Source organism: Buceros rhinoceros, unplaced genomic scaffold, assembly GCF_000710305.1.
Source record: "Buceros rhinoceros silvestris isolate BGI_N320 unplaced genomic scaffold, ASM71030v1 scaffold11127, whole genome shotgun sequence".
Classification (NCBI taxonomy): domain Eukaryota; kingdom Metazoa; phylum Chordata; class Aves; order Bucerotiformes; family Bucerotidae; genus Buceros; species Buceros rhinoceros.
Window position 1 is genome coordinate 4,309 of NW_010421598.1, and position 16,928 is coordinate 21,236.

The 16,928-nt window shown below is 49.9% G+C and overlaps 1 protein-coding gene across 1 annotated transcript; it reads left to right on the plus strand.

Annotated features, from left to right (window-relative positions):
- Window positions 1-3,644: 3,644 nt before the first annotated feature.
- LACTBL1 (lactamase, beta-like 1) lies at window positions 3,645-15,240 on the plus strand. The gene is made up of 6 exons (XM_010139732.1): window positions 3,645-3,750; window positions 5,114-5,223; window positions 7,774-7,931; window positions 9,421-9,668; window positions 12,427-12,532; window positions 14,262-15,240. The coding sequence occupies exons 1-6, from the start codon at window positions 3,645-3,647 to the stop codon at window positions 15,238-15,240; spliced, it is 1,707 nt and encodes a 568-aa protein (XP_010138034.1).
- The last annotated feature ends 1,688 nt before the right edge of the window (window positions 15,241-16,928 follow it).

Below are 16,928 nucleotides of genomic sequence, written 5' to 3' on the forward strand. Positions count from 1 at the left end.
TCAGTTCCATCAGGCTGGGCGGTGGGGTGAGGATGGCGGTGGGGTGAGGATGGCCGTGGGCCCTGGCACGTCTGAGCCCTTGCAGTAAACACAAGGTGCTGCCAAACCAGAGGCAGAGAGATGGAAGGTGTTACTGAAGGCTTACCTCACGCGGTTACTGTAGTTTATCTCCCTGTCCAAACCCAGTCCCTCCCTGATTGTCTGCTTATCTGAGCTGGGCTTTGTTACTCCAGGCTTCTCTTCTTGCTCTGACTCCATTTTTTTCCTGCCCTAACTTTTCCTTTCTCCTCATCACAGGATTTTACGAGCCTTTTGTTTGTGGAGACAGGCAGCACAGGGGATGAGAAGAGACTCCTGAGCAGCCATGGAGGGGTTACAGCTGAGGGTAAGGCTCACCTCACCCAAATTACAACCTTCCTCCATCCTTCAGGGTCCCCAGAGCTAAGAGGACAGAAAACACCAGCTCTGCCTCTGTCTAGTGAGCCTGTTAGCTGGGAATGACTCCCTCGTCCATCATGGTGGGGAACTCCAGGAAGCTGTTCAGGATTAAGCCAGAGAGCGCCTTTCTTAAGCTCCCCCCGCTCCCCTTCCTCCTCACAGCCCAGCCTGCCCCCTCCCAGGCCCGCCCAGGGGTGGCCGGCTGGAGGCACGCAGGGGCTGTCCATCTCAGGAGTTAATCGCCTCCTGTTTGGATGTCAGGAGGAGATGAAGCTGCTATAAATAGATTGTGAAGCCCTCGTGGTTTCAGCTGTGATTCACACACATGGCAGAGAAGCATTAGGAGGAATTAACGTTCAATCTCTCAGGCACTTTCCTGAGCGAAAATGCCATTCTGTCCCCGCTGCTTAATCTTCTTGCCCGGGGGAGGTCAGCAGCGCTTTCTGGAGGATCTGAATGGGTCAAAGGGACAGAGAAACCCAGAGCGGGGCTGTCGGGGAGCCCACTTCATCCAGAGTGACTGAGCAGCACCTGCCCATGAGACGCAGCTGCCTTTAGGAGCATGGCAAGGCACTCTGCTCCCCCCCTCACCAAGGCTGAGGTCGCATGGTGTGGGCTTGAGGCGGCACGCTCATGCTGGGACACCTGACAGCAGCCTCTGAGACTGAGACAGCTTCTGATACTGGTATGTGCAGGGGACCGGGGCTCCTTCTGGCTCTCCCTACCCAGTGCTGGGATGTGCCTCTGACTGAGCGGCTTGCAGGGTCTGTGGTAGCCTGCCTCGATGAGCAGGGAAGGACAGGACACTGTATCTGGGTGGTCTGTGTGAAATCCTCATTTCTTCCCCTCCACCTTCCTAATCTTTCAAAGTTCAGGAGAAAAAACTGTGGCATAGAGCTAACCAGCCCATGGGGAGCTGTGTGCCCTCGTTCCTGTGTGTGTTTGTGTTCATTTGCACGTGTCTAAGGGCTTGGTGGGCTCCCTGCCCCTGCCCCGCTGTGGTTATGCTGTTAGCAGTGACAGTCACTGAGCGATGTACACGAGATGAGAAACCAGCTGAAAGGGAGGTGAGACCAGGCAGGTCCTGGACTGGGAACTGTGAGGAGTCTGTTTGAAGGTATCGCTCCATCTGTTGTCTGACAGGGAAGAGTACAGGGTAGAAGTGGTAGGAGGTACAGGGAAGGAGCGGCATTTTCCCTGAAAGGTGGCTTAGAGGGTAGAGCATCTCCTCAGGGCGATGAATGTTCCTCACTGTGGTGTTTTTGGTGGCCTATCAATAATAAGAGATCCGTGGCTCGAGGTTCATAGCATCACTATGAGTTCATTGCATTTCATCACTGGATTATGGGTCACAGAACGGCAGAGACGTTCAGGGGACCCGTCATCCACCAAAAGTTAAGGAGAGTTTGGGCTAAAGGATGAGAGTTCAGTCGTGGTGTCGTTGGGTCCTCAGTCATGGTCTGGGGTGTCTGGAGTCCATGAGATGAGGCATACACTGGAAAGTCTTTTCCTTTCACCCTGCTCTTAGGGACCCAGGAATCAAGGTGGCTCCGTGGAGCAAGCAAAGAGGCAGGAAAATGGCCAGAGGAACTGCAGGTTGTTGGGGGAGTCACTTTATTGGGATGGAACTAAATCCAAGCAAGTCACCCCAGGGCTACTCCAGGGTGAAGAAGGACCCTCCTTGCTGCAGGCAAACAGCATCTCATTGCAGCTTGAGGCAACACCCTTCGGCATAAGCTGAAGCCTGCCAGCATGGCGGTGATTAGAGAGACCTCAACACTCAGACTTCTCCTCGTGTGGACATGAATGACCTCCTGCCTCCTAAGGCGCTGTCTGAGGTTGGTCTATCTAAGCCAAGCTGGTTTGGGGGGCAAAATGGCATTTAGGCTGTCCCTTAGGCTGGAACATGGACTGTGTGTTTGCTCTGGCAGGTTCAGGTCTGAGTGGGTCTGCAGGTGCCTCTATGGTCTTGAGCCATCCTTGAAGTTTTAGTGACGTTATGGAAGAACCTGAAGGAAGCTGCCTTCAGAAGTTAGTGTGGGAATAGCCGAACCGGCTGAAGGGCTTCAGAAATAACTGTGACGCACTTCTGTTGCTGCACAGAAAGTGGAATTGCAACCCAAGGGTTTCAGCAGGGCCCAGACTCCCCAGCTGGATCCTAACAGAGCCCTGTGCGAGTCTGGAGGCAGCTCTGCAGATGCCCTAGTTGTGAGTGACAAGGCTCAGCTGACCTCCAGAAGCTTTTGCATGATCTATCCTGTATCTCAACACAGAAGAAAAGGGCTGTGCGGAAAGCAGAGGGAGTGGTTCAGTCTGTCTATCCTACAAGTGAGTCCGGGCAACCTGAAGCAGCTTTGGAATGTGGCCCATACTGGACGTGAATGGCAGGCCATATGTTTTAGAACACTAATTGTCAAACTTTCGAAAGCTGCCCATTGACCTGCCGTCAGGGAAAGACCACAGCCCGTGCTGAGGCACCTCATCGTTTGTCATCTGTTCCTTGTTTTTCTTCAGCATTTATATGGTAGTTCTACCAGCCTGGATGGTCTCCAGCCTTGTGAGAGCTGCACAAACCCAAAATATTCGCCTGTTTTCCAACACGTGGCATCTGTAAATGCCAAGCTTACAGATGGTACGTGATAGCATGGGAATTACAGGCACAAAATTGAAGAGTAAGGGCAGTACATGGTGAAAAATTCCATCATTCATCTGTGAAAACCGGGTCTGCTCAGATGATCTGGCTGGTGGCTGCCACGAACAGATGTTGGATTCTGGAAAAAAGGATTTGGAAAGATATCCAGGGAGAACGGTTCAGAGGGGAGAAAACAAGAGTTGTAACAGAGCATCTTGCTAGCCTGAGCCAGTAAGATTCACCTGCAGGGAGGGGAGAAGGAAAAAGGAATGCATAGTGTTCTCCTGCAAGAAGCAGCAAGGCCAACAAGGTGAAGAGAGGAACGTCTTGCAAACCTCATTGGCAGACGAGAAGTCATCGCTGGTTCCAGTCATCTCAGTGTGGGCCGGTATGCCCAGATCCGGTGCCGCAGTAGTACTGGAATTAGTCCCTGTCCCTGCAGCAGCTCTGCTGTCTGGTGCAGTCTCCTCCTTCACCTCGCTGATAGGTGTGCGAGGCAGTTCCTCTCTCTGAGTCATCTCCTTTCTGATTCCAGCAGGCACCCAGCAGCCGGAGCCTCCTCAAGCTCGCTGTTATGGAGGTGAAGTGGATCCACGCGTTGGTCCTCTTCTTCTTCCTGCTGTCTGTGGCAATGACAGGCTGCTTCCTGTGGCAGTACAGCCTCCCCAAGGTGGAGCCCAGTGAGTAACCATCTTTGTGCTTGGTCATGGTTTGGTGCAGAAATTTGTGAGCCCAATAACCGCCTTTCTGCCCACATGGACATTTTCCCCCAAAGAGCATTTCCCCAAACAGCACACAAATGTGCCTCCGCCCAGCTGGTGCAAGGACAGAGATGAACGTTGTGTTGATAGAGTACCGTGCAACTCCGATGGCATCCAGAGAAGGTCCATTTCTTCTGGCACTAACTGAGATACCACAGAGACATTTTATTTAAACTATCTTTTTGTTTAGCATCCTGTTGTAAAAATCACTCTGATTTGGAACAGGTTTTGTTTTAGATTTTACCATGTGCTTCAACTTATGGGTTTCCTTCCTTTCCCGTTCCCCTGATGTTAGATCTTTGAACCAGCTCAAGCCCCTGGTTCGCACTAGAATTCCCTTGTGTTGCTTATGGAAAGCTCAGCAGATAGACTCAAGGCACTGTATGTGCGAGGATGAACTTTACACAGCTTAACCGGATCACAGTTTTAAGTAGCCCAAAGGTGGCACAAAATCCACAGGGAAGGTGCTGGAGGTACTTCACAGACCAACGACTGAAATGATCCAGCCCCTGCATTTTTATCACAGAGTATGAGGCTGCTTGTAGGCTCTTGACTATCCATCCCTGTTCATCTCAGAGTTCCTCTTCTCATTCATGTTTCTAATGCTTCGTGACCGGTTGGTAAGTGAAAAGATAAATGAGTGGGTTTTCTACAGCTTGCGGGGCAGTGGAGCTGTGATTAGGAACACCCTGGGTTCATCTGGGGAAAAGAGTGCCTCCGAGTAAGAGCTCCCCTGTCTCACTGAGGTTAAAGATCTTTCCTTGCCTCAGAAATTTAAGATCTGCCTCCGGCACATGCAGGGTACAGCTCATTCAGAAGGCAGCTACTAGGCTGGGTGTGCAGCCTATCAGCTGCGGTTACAGTGTTAGGTTTCAGGCGGCACTCAGAGTTCACTTCTACACTCCTTTTCTGAGGTCACATACGCATGGGACCACTCTGTCCTCCTGAAACCAACCCCAGACCATGAGGTCTAGCCCCCCCGCCAGGTGCCCTGCAGAGGCTTCTGCAGCCCCCGGTCCCTGCTCCAGGCTGCAGTCAGGTGGAGCCTGTTGCATCTCCTGTCCATCCCATGTTGGGATGAGCAGTAACAGAGCACAGTGCCCTCTCCAAGTCCTCTTTCATGTGAGATAGAAACAATTCAAGACTGTCTTTTTCCTACGCAGAAGTGTTCTTCAGCTTTGGCCAACGCACGCTAGGAAGCTACTGCCGCCTGCTGGAAGAGGTGAAAGCTCGTTGGCGTGGCTAGTGAAGTCACATATGCTGTCTCTGAAATGTTTTGCAGTCCCATCTGTGATGGAAGTGCGATCAGAAGCTGTGCAGATGTGCCCCCGCTACCCTGAACCTGTGCCACTGGACCACCCAATCCCCGTTCTGAAGGATGCGTTGGAGAAGGTCTGTGAGGAGAAGGGAGCAGAGGGAGGTGGGGCTCACAACTGCTTACCTGAAGGTGTAAAGGGGACAATGTGTGTTTTGCCCCTGAGCATCCCTGGGGAAGGAGGTAGGGAATGGGGGAGGTGGAGAATCAGGGAACGGACATAAAGCTCCTTCACTGGCTGTGCAGAACAGGTCCGTAAATAGTTTCATCTCACCCAAAGGGTAAGCTTTGATGAAGGGACACTATTACTTGTCCATCAGAATGTCAGCTGAGCCTACACCCACAGAAAATGGTGGTGTCTGGTCTGCTATTGGGCAGCCCGCATGTCCTGGGAAGTAGGTGACCCACGTAACTAGTTTGTCTTCATCAGCGACTGTTCCACTCAGCGTCAGTTCCTTATTTCATTGCTTTGCTGGCACCCTTTAAAAATTAAAAAGCTATTTGTAGGTAACTTCAGGGAAGGGAATGGAGGGGAAAGGGAAGAGGCCTGCTTCTCCTTGGTGCAATAGACCGTGTCTGAAACGTTAGCCCTGCCTGAAGTTCTGGTAGGCTCCATCTGCAATGAGGAAACACTGCAGCCTTGCCTTGGCTGTGAGGACAGCGCTGCTCTGACAGGACGTTCCCGATTTGCAGACCCCTATCGTGGAAGACACCCCCTCGTTGGTCACTTCCTGATGAGTAGCTTAATTAGCCAAAATAGCAGCTTTCCAACAGCTCTGATCACTCTTTTCACCCCTCTTTGGATCTTTTCCATCTCTCACACACTCTCGTGGAGCTGCAGGAAGAAGCTCCCGTACACGCTGTTCAAGGTGCCACTGGACCACAGATTTATACAGCGATAAAACAGTGTTTTCTGATTTATTTTATGTTACTTCTCTAATAATCCCTTGTATTCGATTTAACTTTCATTCTGCCACAGGGCACTGAGCAAGTGTTTCCACAGGAGCATCCATCACAGCTCTAAGGCTTTGTTCCTGGGTGCTAATGACCAGCTCATTGGTGGTACATGGTGTGAAATCAGGGTGGTTTTCCTGCTTTATCTGCATGGAGTTTCGGTTCACAATGACTTTCATGAAGTCTCTGCCACTGTCTCTGGGGTCACTGTAGAGAGACATTTCAGTGTTCAATTAGGATTGGTCAGAGAGGTGAAGGAATGTGGAGAACACGGAGTGTCCATTAGGGAGTCATCTAACCTCCCTCCTCTGTGCGGATACAAACGTAGTGTCCAAGCACTGCTTTGAGGCAGGCTGGTGAAACCACTTCGGTTCCACTCATGGAGAAAGGCACAGAGAACCTGAGCACTAGAAGTGCAGGCATTTGAAGGGGGCTTAGGCACCAGCACCTCAGAAGGCATCGTCACAGGTATCTTCCTCACACTGTGGATGCTCAAACTCACACTAAAGACCTTGCACTACCTGAGACAAACTGTTGTCCTGTGCTGGGCCAGAGACCGTGGGTAGTATCGGATGTGATTATATTCCAGAGAAGGGAGGACTTTTTCCCAGCCCACGGCAGCTTGAAACGGGAGAGTGACGTTCACTCATGCACGAGGTCTTAGAGAAATGTTTCTCTTGTAAGGGTAAATGCTTTCACTTATCAGAAAGCCAACGTTTTCCTCAGGAGAGTCTTGCTAGTGGCCAAATCCAAACACTGAGTATTGGATTCAATGACACTTGAGTCTAGAAAAGCCTCATGTATTTCTATCTGAAGGTCCAGGCAGGTCTACATGCCAGGCTTCCTCTGTGGAGGACCACACTTGCTGACATGAGACCAGCCTGTTCTCTGAAGGTGCTGATGTACCTAACCATACTAGGTGGGCCAACAGAGGGCAAATAACCACTATGGAAGGACTTGGCACAAGTTGGGTGTGAAGAGGTCCTGAGGACATGATTTGGCTTGGTCTTCCTTGTCTCAAACGCTGGGCTCAGAAGGCCTCTTCTTATGTCTTAACCTTTCTGTGAAAAGAACGCATGATGATGACATCGCTCTGGGGAAGTTATGAGAGAGGAAGCCCAATGCATTCTGCTTGCAGGAGGTGGCTGATTGGGTCAGCACAACCCTGGCACAACAGGGAGCAAAGAGCATTCACAGCCCTGTAGTTGCTCAGTGCTGTCTCTCAGATCGCAGTTTAAATGGGAGACCAACGGCATGAAAAGTACCATGAACAGTCTGGATCTTTATTACGCATCTTCAGACCTACAATACTACTGCAAAGAGCAGATTGGCACAAGACAATTTTTAAAAGGACGAAATCACAGTTATTAGGGTTTAGCATTTGGTTTTAATCATATCAGCATCGTGGTTACCAAAGGATGGGCACCACCTGCTTCCACAGCGCGGTTATGCAGACTGAGAGACAGCACCTGGATAGTCCAGTGCAAGCAATTCCGAGGAACAGCACAGTTAAAATACTGTCTTTTGCCAAAACACCTGTGAAAAATCACTCCTGAGTGCTGTAAGTAAGGAGGGTTGATAGTCTGGCTCTTCTATCGCCTGTCACCGACTAGGTGCAGTATGGCCATCTCCACTCGGAAATGCAGGATTCACCCTTTCCCGTCACTCTACAGGTCGATATGATGCTGCGGCAGAAGATGCACAGCTCCGGTCTCCCTGCCATGTCTGCCATCGTCATCTACAACGACACTGTGCTCTGGACAGGCAACTTTGGGAAGAAGAACAGCTCAGACCCCTCCTCGGTGGTGCCCAACGAGTACACGATTTACAGGTGAGACCGACCTACCACAGGGGTGAGAGCTAGAAAAAGAACCGAGACACAGAGATCTGACGTGCAGGAATGGAGCCGCTGTCACTAACCGCATCTCCTGCCGCCTGCCATCCGCTGCCCAACACTGAAACCACCTGAGACAATGCTTCAGCCAGTCCCTAAAGCATTGTACGCCTGTGGCTTACTGGTTGTTTGCTTTGGATTCTTTCTTTTTATTTGGTCTGACAATGTTTTAAACAGAAATAGCCATGACCATCCTGAAGAGCCTGAAAACGTGCTCCTCCTCACACAGGAATGTCTCCACGCTTCGTGGAGGCACAAAGCTGAAGGCTGAGAGCTGGCACAGGTTTTGTGAGGAGCTAGGAGATAATGCCATGAGATACAAAAAAAAAAGGAAAAACATTCAATCTAGCAAAAATGGGGTTTGGGAAGAACATCTATTGAACACGTGAAGTAGAGCTGATTCATTTTCCCAGTGAAGTCAAAGCCATATTGGCCACTACTTTAAAAAAAAACCACAAAACCAGATACAAAGCAAGTGTTCACTTCCTTTAAAGATCTACTGTCAGGGATTTATAACTGCGCTGTACACGAAGTATATGGGCTGCACTCTGACTGTTGAATGTTGTCCCCAGAATAAACAATGCTGGGAAGTTTTGGTAGCTCTGATCCCTGTTTTTCCCCCTCATCGACGACCTCATGCTATTTCTTCCAGAATCGTAGAAAGGTTTGGGTTGGAAGGGACTTTAAAGGTCACCTAGTTCCAAAACCCTGCCATGAGCAGGGAAAGGAGAACCCAGTCCTGGTTGGGCTTGAATCGCCAACCTTCCAGTTAACGGCCAAAAGCACTAACCAGTGTGCCACGGAGACTCCCCCGGAAATGATTTGCCATTTCAGCATCGTTAATGGTCAGAACTAAAACATTTCTCAACATCTTTGAACATCTGACTTTCATTCTTGATTAATTAAAACGTTCTTGGCGACTCTTTCACTCTAAGCTGTCTTGCGCCAGTCCAAGAATTCCACCTCTAGCAGCACAATATGAATGTCCCCAGCTGTCCCTCTTAATCATGGCCCCTTTTCCAAACACCAGCAGAGCAGAACCAGAGTCCTGTTCCAGCAGTCACCCACATATCAGCTCTGAACATGAAATGTAAAACTTTATACCATTTTAACCTTAAAATTCCCATAAACCACTTGCAACTTGTTATGGTATTTACTAAGAAATAATTTCCAAAATATGTAATTTTATGAACGCTAAGTGAACAGAGAAGGTTCTGTAGCTGGCTGCAATATTGAGGAGATTCCGCTGAAGGTTTTGTTGCAGTCCATAAAAGCCAGAGTTAAGGTTCTTTTACCCACATTTTAGCCATTTCCTTCTGAATTAGCCAAGGTGTCACAGGTAAAGCCCCAGGCACTCATGTACATCTTCCCTCTTGACCCATTGGTATCTTAGACTTCATTTCTGTAAATGTTTGTTCCTTAACAGAATTGCCAGTGTCTCCAAGATCTTCCCCACCATCATGTTGTACAAGATGTGGGAGGAAGGAAAAGTCACGTCTCTCGATGACCCTTTGGAACGTTATGCCCAGAACTTTGTTATTAAGAACCCTCTGGGAAGGCTCAGGGAATCGGAACAGAGATACACGGCGGATGGGCTGATGTTTTTGGAAAAAGGGTCGATGCCACTTAAGCCATCACCCGTCACCCTGCGCAGAATGGCCGGCCAGCTCTCAGGTGAGACAGCCTTGCTACCTGCTTGCCCTCTGCCCACCACTTGAAAGAGACCACGGGGAGAACGGACCAGGGACATACAAGGTTGGTGCTGAGGTTATTTCCCGGTATCGACCCCGCACCTTCGGAGTTCCCAGAGCTCAGGCAGGACCCCCAGAAGCAAATCAGCATCTTCATGAAGTGCTAACAGAAAACTCTTGTCCAGGCCACCTGGACTTGGGGTTGGGGAATGTTTTTCCCGTGCGAGGTGACTCTCTATCTCTTCCAGCACAGCAGCATGGCTTGAAACCAGCTCCAGTTGCAGAACACTTCTTTGTGCTCCAGCCCAGAGCACTCGCATTTTTCTGAGATGTAGAATTGAGGGTCAAAGAGGCACCAAACCTCTTCGCTTTGAGCAGATAGACCTTGATCGCTGAGCTAAATTTAGCTGTCAGTGTGGTTCCTGATCTGGGATTCCTGAGCTATTAATAGCTTTGTACTTGCTGGCAGAAGACTACTAATCTGGTGCCACCTTCGTCGGCGGGTAACGCTTTCATTAAGTGAGAAGGAGCTCACAGGACTCAGGAGAACTTTAACCTTTCTCAGAAATCAAGCTGCTAATACTTGAGTCAGAGATTCCAGAATTCAATGGCTGAAGAGACTGTGCTGATATCTCATGTGGCTTTTTGACTCAACTCTGTAGCACCTGCATTATTCCAGCCTGGTGTAAACGCCCTAAAATTAGAACCTAAGATCAAAATAGCATGTAGGCCAGTGTCAGTCCCTCAGGACAGGGTACAGCATCTCCTGGAACACGCCAATATCAAAATGAGGGTTCCCCAAAAAGAAATGGTGGAACTGAAATCTGGAAACCTACAGGCAGGAAACAAAACAACCATTGGCAGCAGGAGGCAGAAAGAAAGATGCGCACAACCGTGCCCAGCCCTCCTCCCTGGAGCAAGGGCTTGCTGATGGCCTCAGGGGCACCAAGCCTGCCTGGTCCCCTCTGACTCTCCAGAGCTCCTGAACCTGGGCTGGCCCGCAGGAGCAGGGTGTGCTGGGCTGCGGCTCCCAGCCCTGCCGCAGTTCCCTGCCATCAAGTGAGGTGGGAGGTGCTTGTAGGAGTACTTGGAGGAAAGAGATCTCAGAAGTGTCCCTGGTCACAGCATAACCGCTTGTAACGTGGAGCCGTTCCACCGCTTCCAGCTGGATTTGTACCCCTGCGTAGCAACTTTAACATTCTTACGTCTTTCTTTTTTTTAGAACTTGGCCCAAATTCCCCAGACCACCCCAGCAGGGCACGCCAGCCAGCTTGGACACTGGCAGTTTAGCAGAAGGAGCAGCACAGTTTCAGAATCCCAACTGAAAAATCAAATGAACATTGAGGTCACATGTTACTTTTCTTGTCTGTCAAAAGCCAGAAAAGGAGTAGGTTCTGCTCGGCATCAAAGCCACGGCGTGACACACTGTAAAGAGTTTTTTCATCTGAATTCTTCCGTGGAAGCGAATCTGAAATACGTCCTCATTATCCGGCCTTTTCTACATTGCATATTACAAAAGTAACTCCAAAGATTTTTCTCCTCAACACTTGATGGGTCCATTGCTAGAGGCAAGCTCCAGCTTGTTAAGACCGTGATTTTCAAATAGAGATGAGTGACAGTATGAGATGCCATTGTAAATTCTTAACAGAAGGCTTGTCACATCAGTTAGAAGCCCATGAGGTATAAATCAATGGCCGTGGATTCTCTGTGCCGCTCACACGCTCCCTGGTTTATCGTTTCTAATGAACCTCAAGAGCGACATTGCTCTGCTGTCATGGTGCTGGGTGAACCCTCCCAGTGGTGCAACGAGGTTTTTGCTGCCACAGGAGCCCATTGTCTACTGGAAGATCCTCGGTGCCTCTTCTCTGGTTGTTCAGCTGCACAGATAACCACAAGCAGAAGATGTTCTGTTGCAGTTCAAATCCCAAGGTCAGGCCAACGGAGAGGGGCAGGTGTTGTGGCTACGATAGGAAGGGCCTCATCCAGCTTTGCCATGACCAAGCCCATGCTCTCTGAGCAGACAATCACATCTTTTTTCTGTCATTCACCCTTCCCGATGTCCTCCTAACCTCTAAATCAAAGCCAGCTCCAATGAGGATTTCATTCCAGATGTAACCCAGCTTCTGGACTTGGTGAGCCCTAGATCCTGCGCAAAGGAATTCCTGGCCAAAGGTTCTTCAGGAATCCGTGTTCAGTAGAATTTAAAGTGAAAAGAACTTCAGGTTTTTTTACATTCAGAGACCCTGAGTAAATGTTGCTGAAGCTGAAAATAAAAGAGCTAAAAATACTTGAGGCCAAGTCTGGAACAGTTCAGAGAGGTCCAGGCCCTCTGTGGTGAGGGGTAAAGAACAAAAACCTGTTTGAAGGGGCTCTTACACCCCTTCGGAGCCAGGGGATCCAGTCACGTGAAAACACGGCCAGGGATTTCTCCAGCGCCCAACAGGCTCTTCTCTTCCAAAACACACTCGGGGATGTTTTTAACTGTTCATCAGGGTGTTTTCACTGAAACATGGAAACCCAGAGCTGCTGCTGGGATGGAACTTGCATCACCCAGACTCGGTGGTCCATGACTCGAATACTGTCTCTGCAGATCGGTACAAACAGGTCCTTGCAGCACAGCTGCATCACCGCTGTTTCCATCTTCCCATTGCATCTTGCCTTTTGCTGACTCTTCCTCAGACTCAAAGTTTCCTGGACCATAACTGGTCTCAAGTCGTTAACTCCTCTTTCCCCCGGCACAGGTCTGCCCAGGAGGCTGCGGTCCACCAGCCTGCTGTGGAAGGGCAACACGCAGGACGCTCTAGCTCTGCTGAAAGATGACGTCTTGGTTGCTGATCCAGGAACCAGGTCAGATATATGCACTTACGATAGGTGATCACAGCACGTAGGGGTCATGCAGATGTGTTCCCTGGGGCTGACAGCCCCACCTGCAGTCTCCACGGCCAACGGATGAACGACCCCCATTCCTCAAGGGAGCTTCAGCCGTCTACCCATACGCCTCTCTGGGGCTGGAGGGAGTGAATGCTGGAGGTGGGGGCGGGTTTTAGCGTGCGTAGAGCCTGAGAGAGAAACCTAGACAAGGCAAATTAAACTGCTACAGATGGCTCGAATAAGCCTGAAATTTGAAGGGTGCAGATTTTCAAACGTGGCAAGTTAACGGCTTTAAATTTTCATTGATTTCTCTTGAAATCGCGCTGTGTCTGTAGTGATTTGCACGTCTCTAAATTATCTTTAGGTTCTATTAATGTTTGTTACGAATCAAATAGTCCATTAAGAGTCTGTTAGCTGAGCTGCAAACCCTCAAAAACATGAACAGGATGCAGCAGGTGAGGGAAAGCGCTCGGAGTGGCTCGGAAAAACTTTCTAGGTCTGCCAAATTTTTAGGGACTAGAGTTACATTTTGAACTAATTTGCCTGGAGCTGCTGAGGATTCACCACGGCTTGAAGCCTGCGAGCTTAGAAAACTCAGTCATGGCAACCATGTGTGGCCCATGTCACGGTGGAGGGTACAACAGATGTTCCTTCAAGGGCTTTACAACTAACACCATCATCTTCTTTGGTATTCCTATTTTGCTCACCATTAAGATACATCAGGACATCCACTCAGAGTCTCTCAACCCCTTATTATTTGACATGATAATCGTTTTAACTCTGTCTCCCTGTTCCTGGACACACTTCTCAGCTCACAGATCATTCTCCCGGAAGGAAATTCCCAGTCACTGACATAGAAATCTGACCATATTTTTCCGGGTATTTTGAAATTCAGCTCCACTTAAAATGTAAAATTTTAGATCCAGACTGGATTTATTCTTGGGATAGAAATATATACACTCATCGCGCTTTTATTCTCCTAGGTGGGCTGGAAATGGTTGAAGTGGTACCAAATTTATGGTCTAAGTAGGCCATAGTAAGCCATGTGGCTTCACACACTTTAAAAAAACCACAAACAAGGTCGAAAACATCAGGAATTTTGAAAATACATCCAAAAAAAAGTTGCCCATTCACGTCTTCATGTCATTAAACTTCATTGGGGTAAAAAGAGTTAAATCACTCTCAAAGACTGGAGCCCTCAGTTGTCTTCAATGATTCAACACTGCTGGATGCTGCTTTGGAGACTTTGAAGTGCTTTTTAAGTGCCTTCACCATCTTAAGGTAGCTCAGGGGCTTAAGCGCTTATTCCACGTTAACTCTCCGAAGAGGCTTACCTGGGATTTAAGGTCAGCACCTGTAACTCTCAGCTCTGCTCTGAAAAGAACGGACGTGTTCCTCAGTGAGCAATTATAAAGAAGAAATCTGGATACGCAAATATGTAGGGTTTGGCATAAATGTTGGGGTTTTTTACTTTTCCTTCTCTTCCTGTACACAATAGCTCCACTGATGTTCCCATAAGAAAATTTTCCTTCTTGACTTAACAACAAATCAAGGTGATAGTATTCATTGTCTTCTCTCTTCCTCCTCCATCTCCCCTCTCTCATTAGCATGTCCTCTGATAAAATGAGAATTTTTCCCTGGAGAAGAGAGATCTAGCCACCGTTTTTGCATGGTCATACCCAGATATATTCCTCTTCCTTTCCAGATGCCACTACAGCAACTTGGCCTTCTCGCTGATGGCACACGTGCTGGCCAACCACGCAGCTGAGGGGCAATACCAGCGCTGGATCTCGGAGAACATCCTGGACCGCTTGGGTATGGAGGACACGGGCTTTGACATTACGCCACCGATCCGCTCCCAGATGGCTGTGGGTTTCTACGGCAGCCAGCAGCCGGCCCCTCTCTATGACCTTGGCTGGTACAGGCCTTCTGGCCAGATGTACTCCACAGCTGCTGACCTTGCCAAGCTGGCAATGGTCTTCTTAGGCACCTACCACCGTCGTCTCCTAGAGCCTGACACAGTGAAGACGATGCTGACCCCTCTGTTTAAGTGCTCCACTGAATACTTCGCTAACAAGACCGGCACACCCTGGGAGATCAACGAGCAATTGGGATACGATGTCATTAGGAAGGACGGAGACCTCGATGGTTATTCAGCTACCTTCTCCCTTATCCCCAAGCTCCGCCTGAGCTTCATTGTGCTGATGGCAGGGCCCAGGCCTCAGGGTAGAGATATTGTGGCTCAGACTTATGAGTATCTTATTCCTGCCATGGAGACGGCGTTCAGAGAGGCAGAGAAAAGCTTGGTTCCTCCTCCAAGTCCAGGCCCTTATGTTGGCTACTACACCTATTCCAACCTGACCTTCTATGAGATCAAAGTTGGACGTGGTGGGGTGCTGGTCATGCAGCAGTTTGGGCCTCATGTGGAAGAGCTGATTCCTGAAAAGTACCGGACAATCAAGCTCCACCACCTGGAAGATCGTGTTTTCCAAGTTGTGTTTGACAAGGAGTTCCCGTGTGTCCTGCACCTGCGCTCTGCCTCCATCTCACTGGAGACCCAAAATGGGCAGCTCTTCAACTTCTATCCCTTTGATCGCAAGGGTTTGTCTCCCGGCTTTGATGCACCAGGGCTGAACACATACAATGTCGTGCGTGTACTGCGTAAACCTGTGTTCTACAGCTAAACGTTCCCTCCACTTTTCTGACCGCTTCCGGGAGGTGGTTCCAAATCCGTGTCTTACCAGACTCTCCCGTCTGTGTGGCTTTACGAACGCCGTTTAAAAGGGAAAGATGGTGGCAAATGACTCTTTTACCCAACAAATAAGTCACTTCCCACTTCTAAAATCACTTTTTGCCATCCCCGGCAGCGCGCAACAGGCCAGCTAGCAACTGGGGATGGCTGCAGAAGAAAGAGGTGGGAATGTGCTGGATGGGTGGTGTTTGGATGCCATAAAAAGAAGCCGAGCACTTAAGTCTCCACATTTCCAGTGTCCGTTTGTCATTGAGTGACAGTGTCCATTGTCACACAATGACCCCTGTGGTGATTGACTGGTACCATCAAAAGGGCTGAGAATTTCTTATGTCTTTCAGAAAACAGCTCTTCTGTAGTCCAAGGGTTTTCCCAGAGCTCTTCAGGAGCCCTTCTACCATGAAGAAGATTTCTCACCCGGGTTTGCCAAAAGCATTATGTGCTAGAAAATGGCACTGGCCCGATCCCAGGCTCTGCCTGTGATACCTGGGAAGTCAGTGTCCATTTCTTCCGTGGGTCACAACAAGGAAACTGTGAAAAGAGCAGACAGCTACATGATTACGCCTTGGCTCCACGGATTTCTGCAAAAGCTCTGGTCACCAGGGGATATTGTAGTCTTAAGTGTAGAAGCTGAACCTTACTGATGACCCTGTGGGTAGGGTCATATGACCATATGCTGGTCTGTCCCAGCTGGACTCAGGTTTGTGACTATCTGAGTGTACAGACAATTGTGGGAGTTTCGTTACAGGAATGCTCAGGAATCCTTCGGTGTGTTTTGGGCAGAGTGTCTGAAGAGGAGACAGCAGTGTGCCCTGGTGGCCAAGGCAGCCAACAGCATCCTGGCTTGTCCCAGCACTGGTGTGGCCAGCAGGAGCAGGGCAGGGTGACTGGTGAGGCTGCACCTTGAATCTTGTGTCCAGTTCTGGCCCCTGCCTGCCAGAAGGACGTGGAGGAGCTGGAGCGTGTCCAGAGCAGGGCAGCGGAGCTGGGGCAGGGGCTGGAGCACAATGCGCTGAGGAGCGGCTGAGGGACCTGGGGGGGCTGAGCCTGGAGCAAAGGAGGCTCCGGGGAGACCTTCTGGCTCTGACACCTCCCTGACAGGAGGGTGCAGCGAGGGGGGGTCGGTCTCTGCTCCCCAGGAACAAGGGACAGGATGAGAGGAAACGGCCTCCAGTTGTTCCAGGGGAGGTTGAGGTTGTCCCTGAGGAACAATTTGTTCCCCGTTTCTGACGCGTTGGGGTTGTTCTGGCGTGTCCCCGGCTGCCCAGGGCAGTGGTGGAGTCCCCATCCCTGGAGGGGTTTCCCAGCCTTGCGGAGGTGGCACTGAGGGACAGGGGTCGTGGGGACCTGGTGGTGCTGGGGGCATGGGGGGACTCGAGATGCTTGAAGGGCTTTTCCAACCCAAACGGTTCTGTGTCTGTGTTACGTACCCATCATGTTTCTGCAGGTTATGAGGGAGGATGTTAAGGGAAAACACCAGCCAGGACAGTGCTACTTTTAGGACAGGAGCACCTACAACCTGCAAAGGTGTTATTTTCTTGTTCCTTCTTCTGCCCACTCAACGCCGGCTTAGACAGGACGGATGATATGTCACTGATGGCCACCACCGTATCACTGTGTAGG

Coding starts and splice junctions, on each gene's coding strand:
- LACTBL1 (XM_010139732.1), top strand. CDS start 3,645: ATGGAGGTGAAGTGGATCCACGCGTTGGTCCTCTTCTTCTTCCTGCTG. Junction 9,669..12,426: donor AATGGCCGGCCAGCTCTCAG/GTGAGACAGCCT, acceptor CCCCCGGCACAG/GTCTGCCCAGGAGGCTGCGG. Junction 12,533..14,261: donor GTTGCTGATCCAGGAACCAG/GTCAGATATATG, acceptor CTTCCTTTCCAG/ATGCCACTACAGCAACTTGG.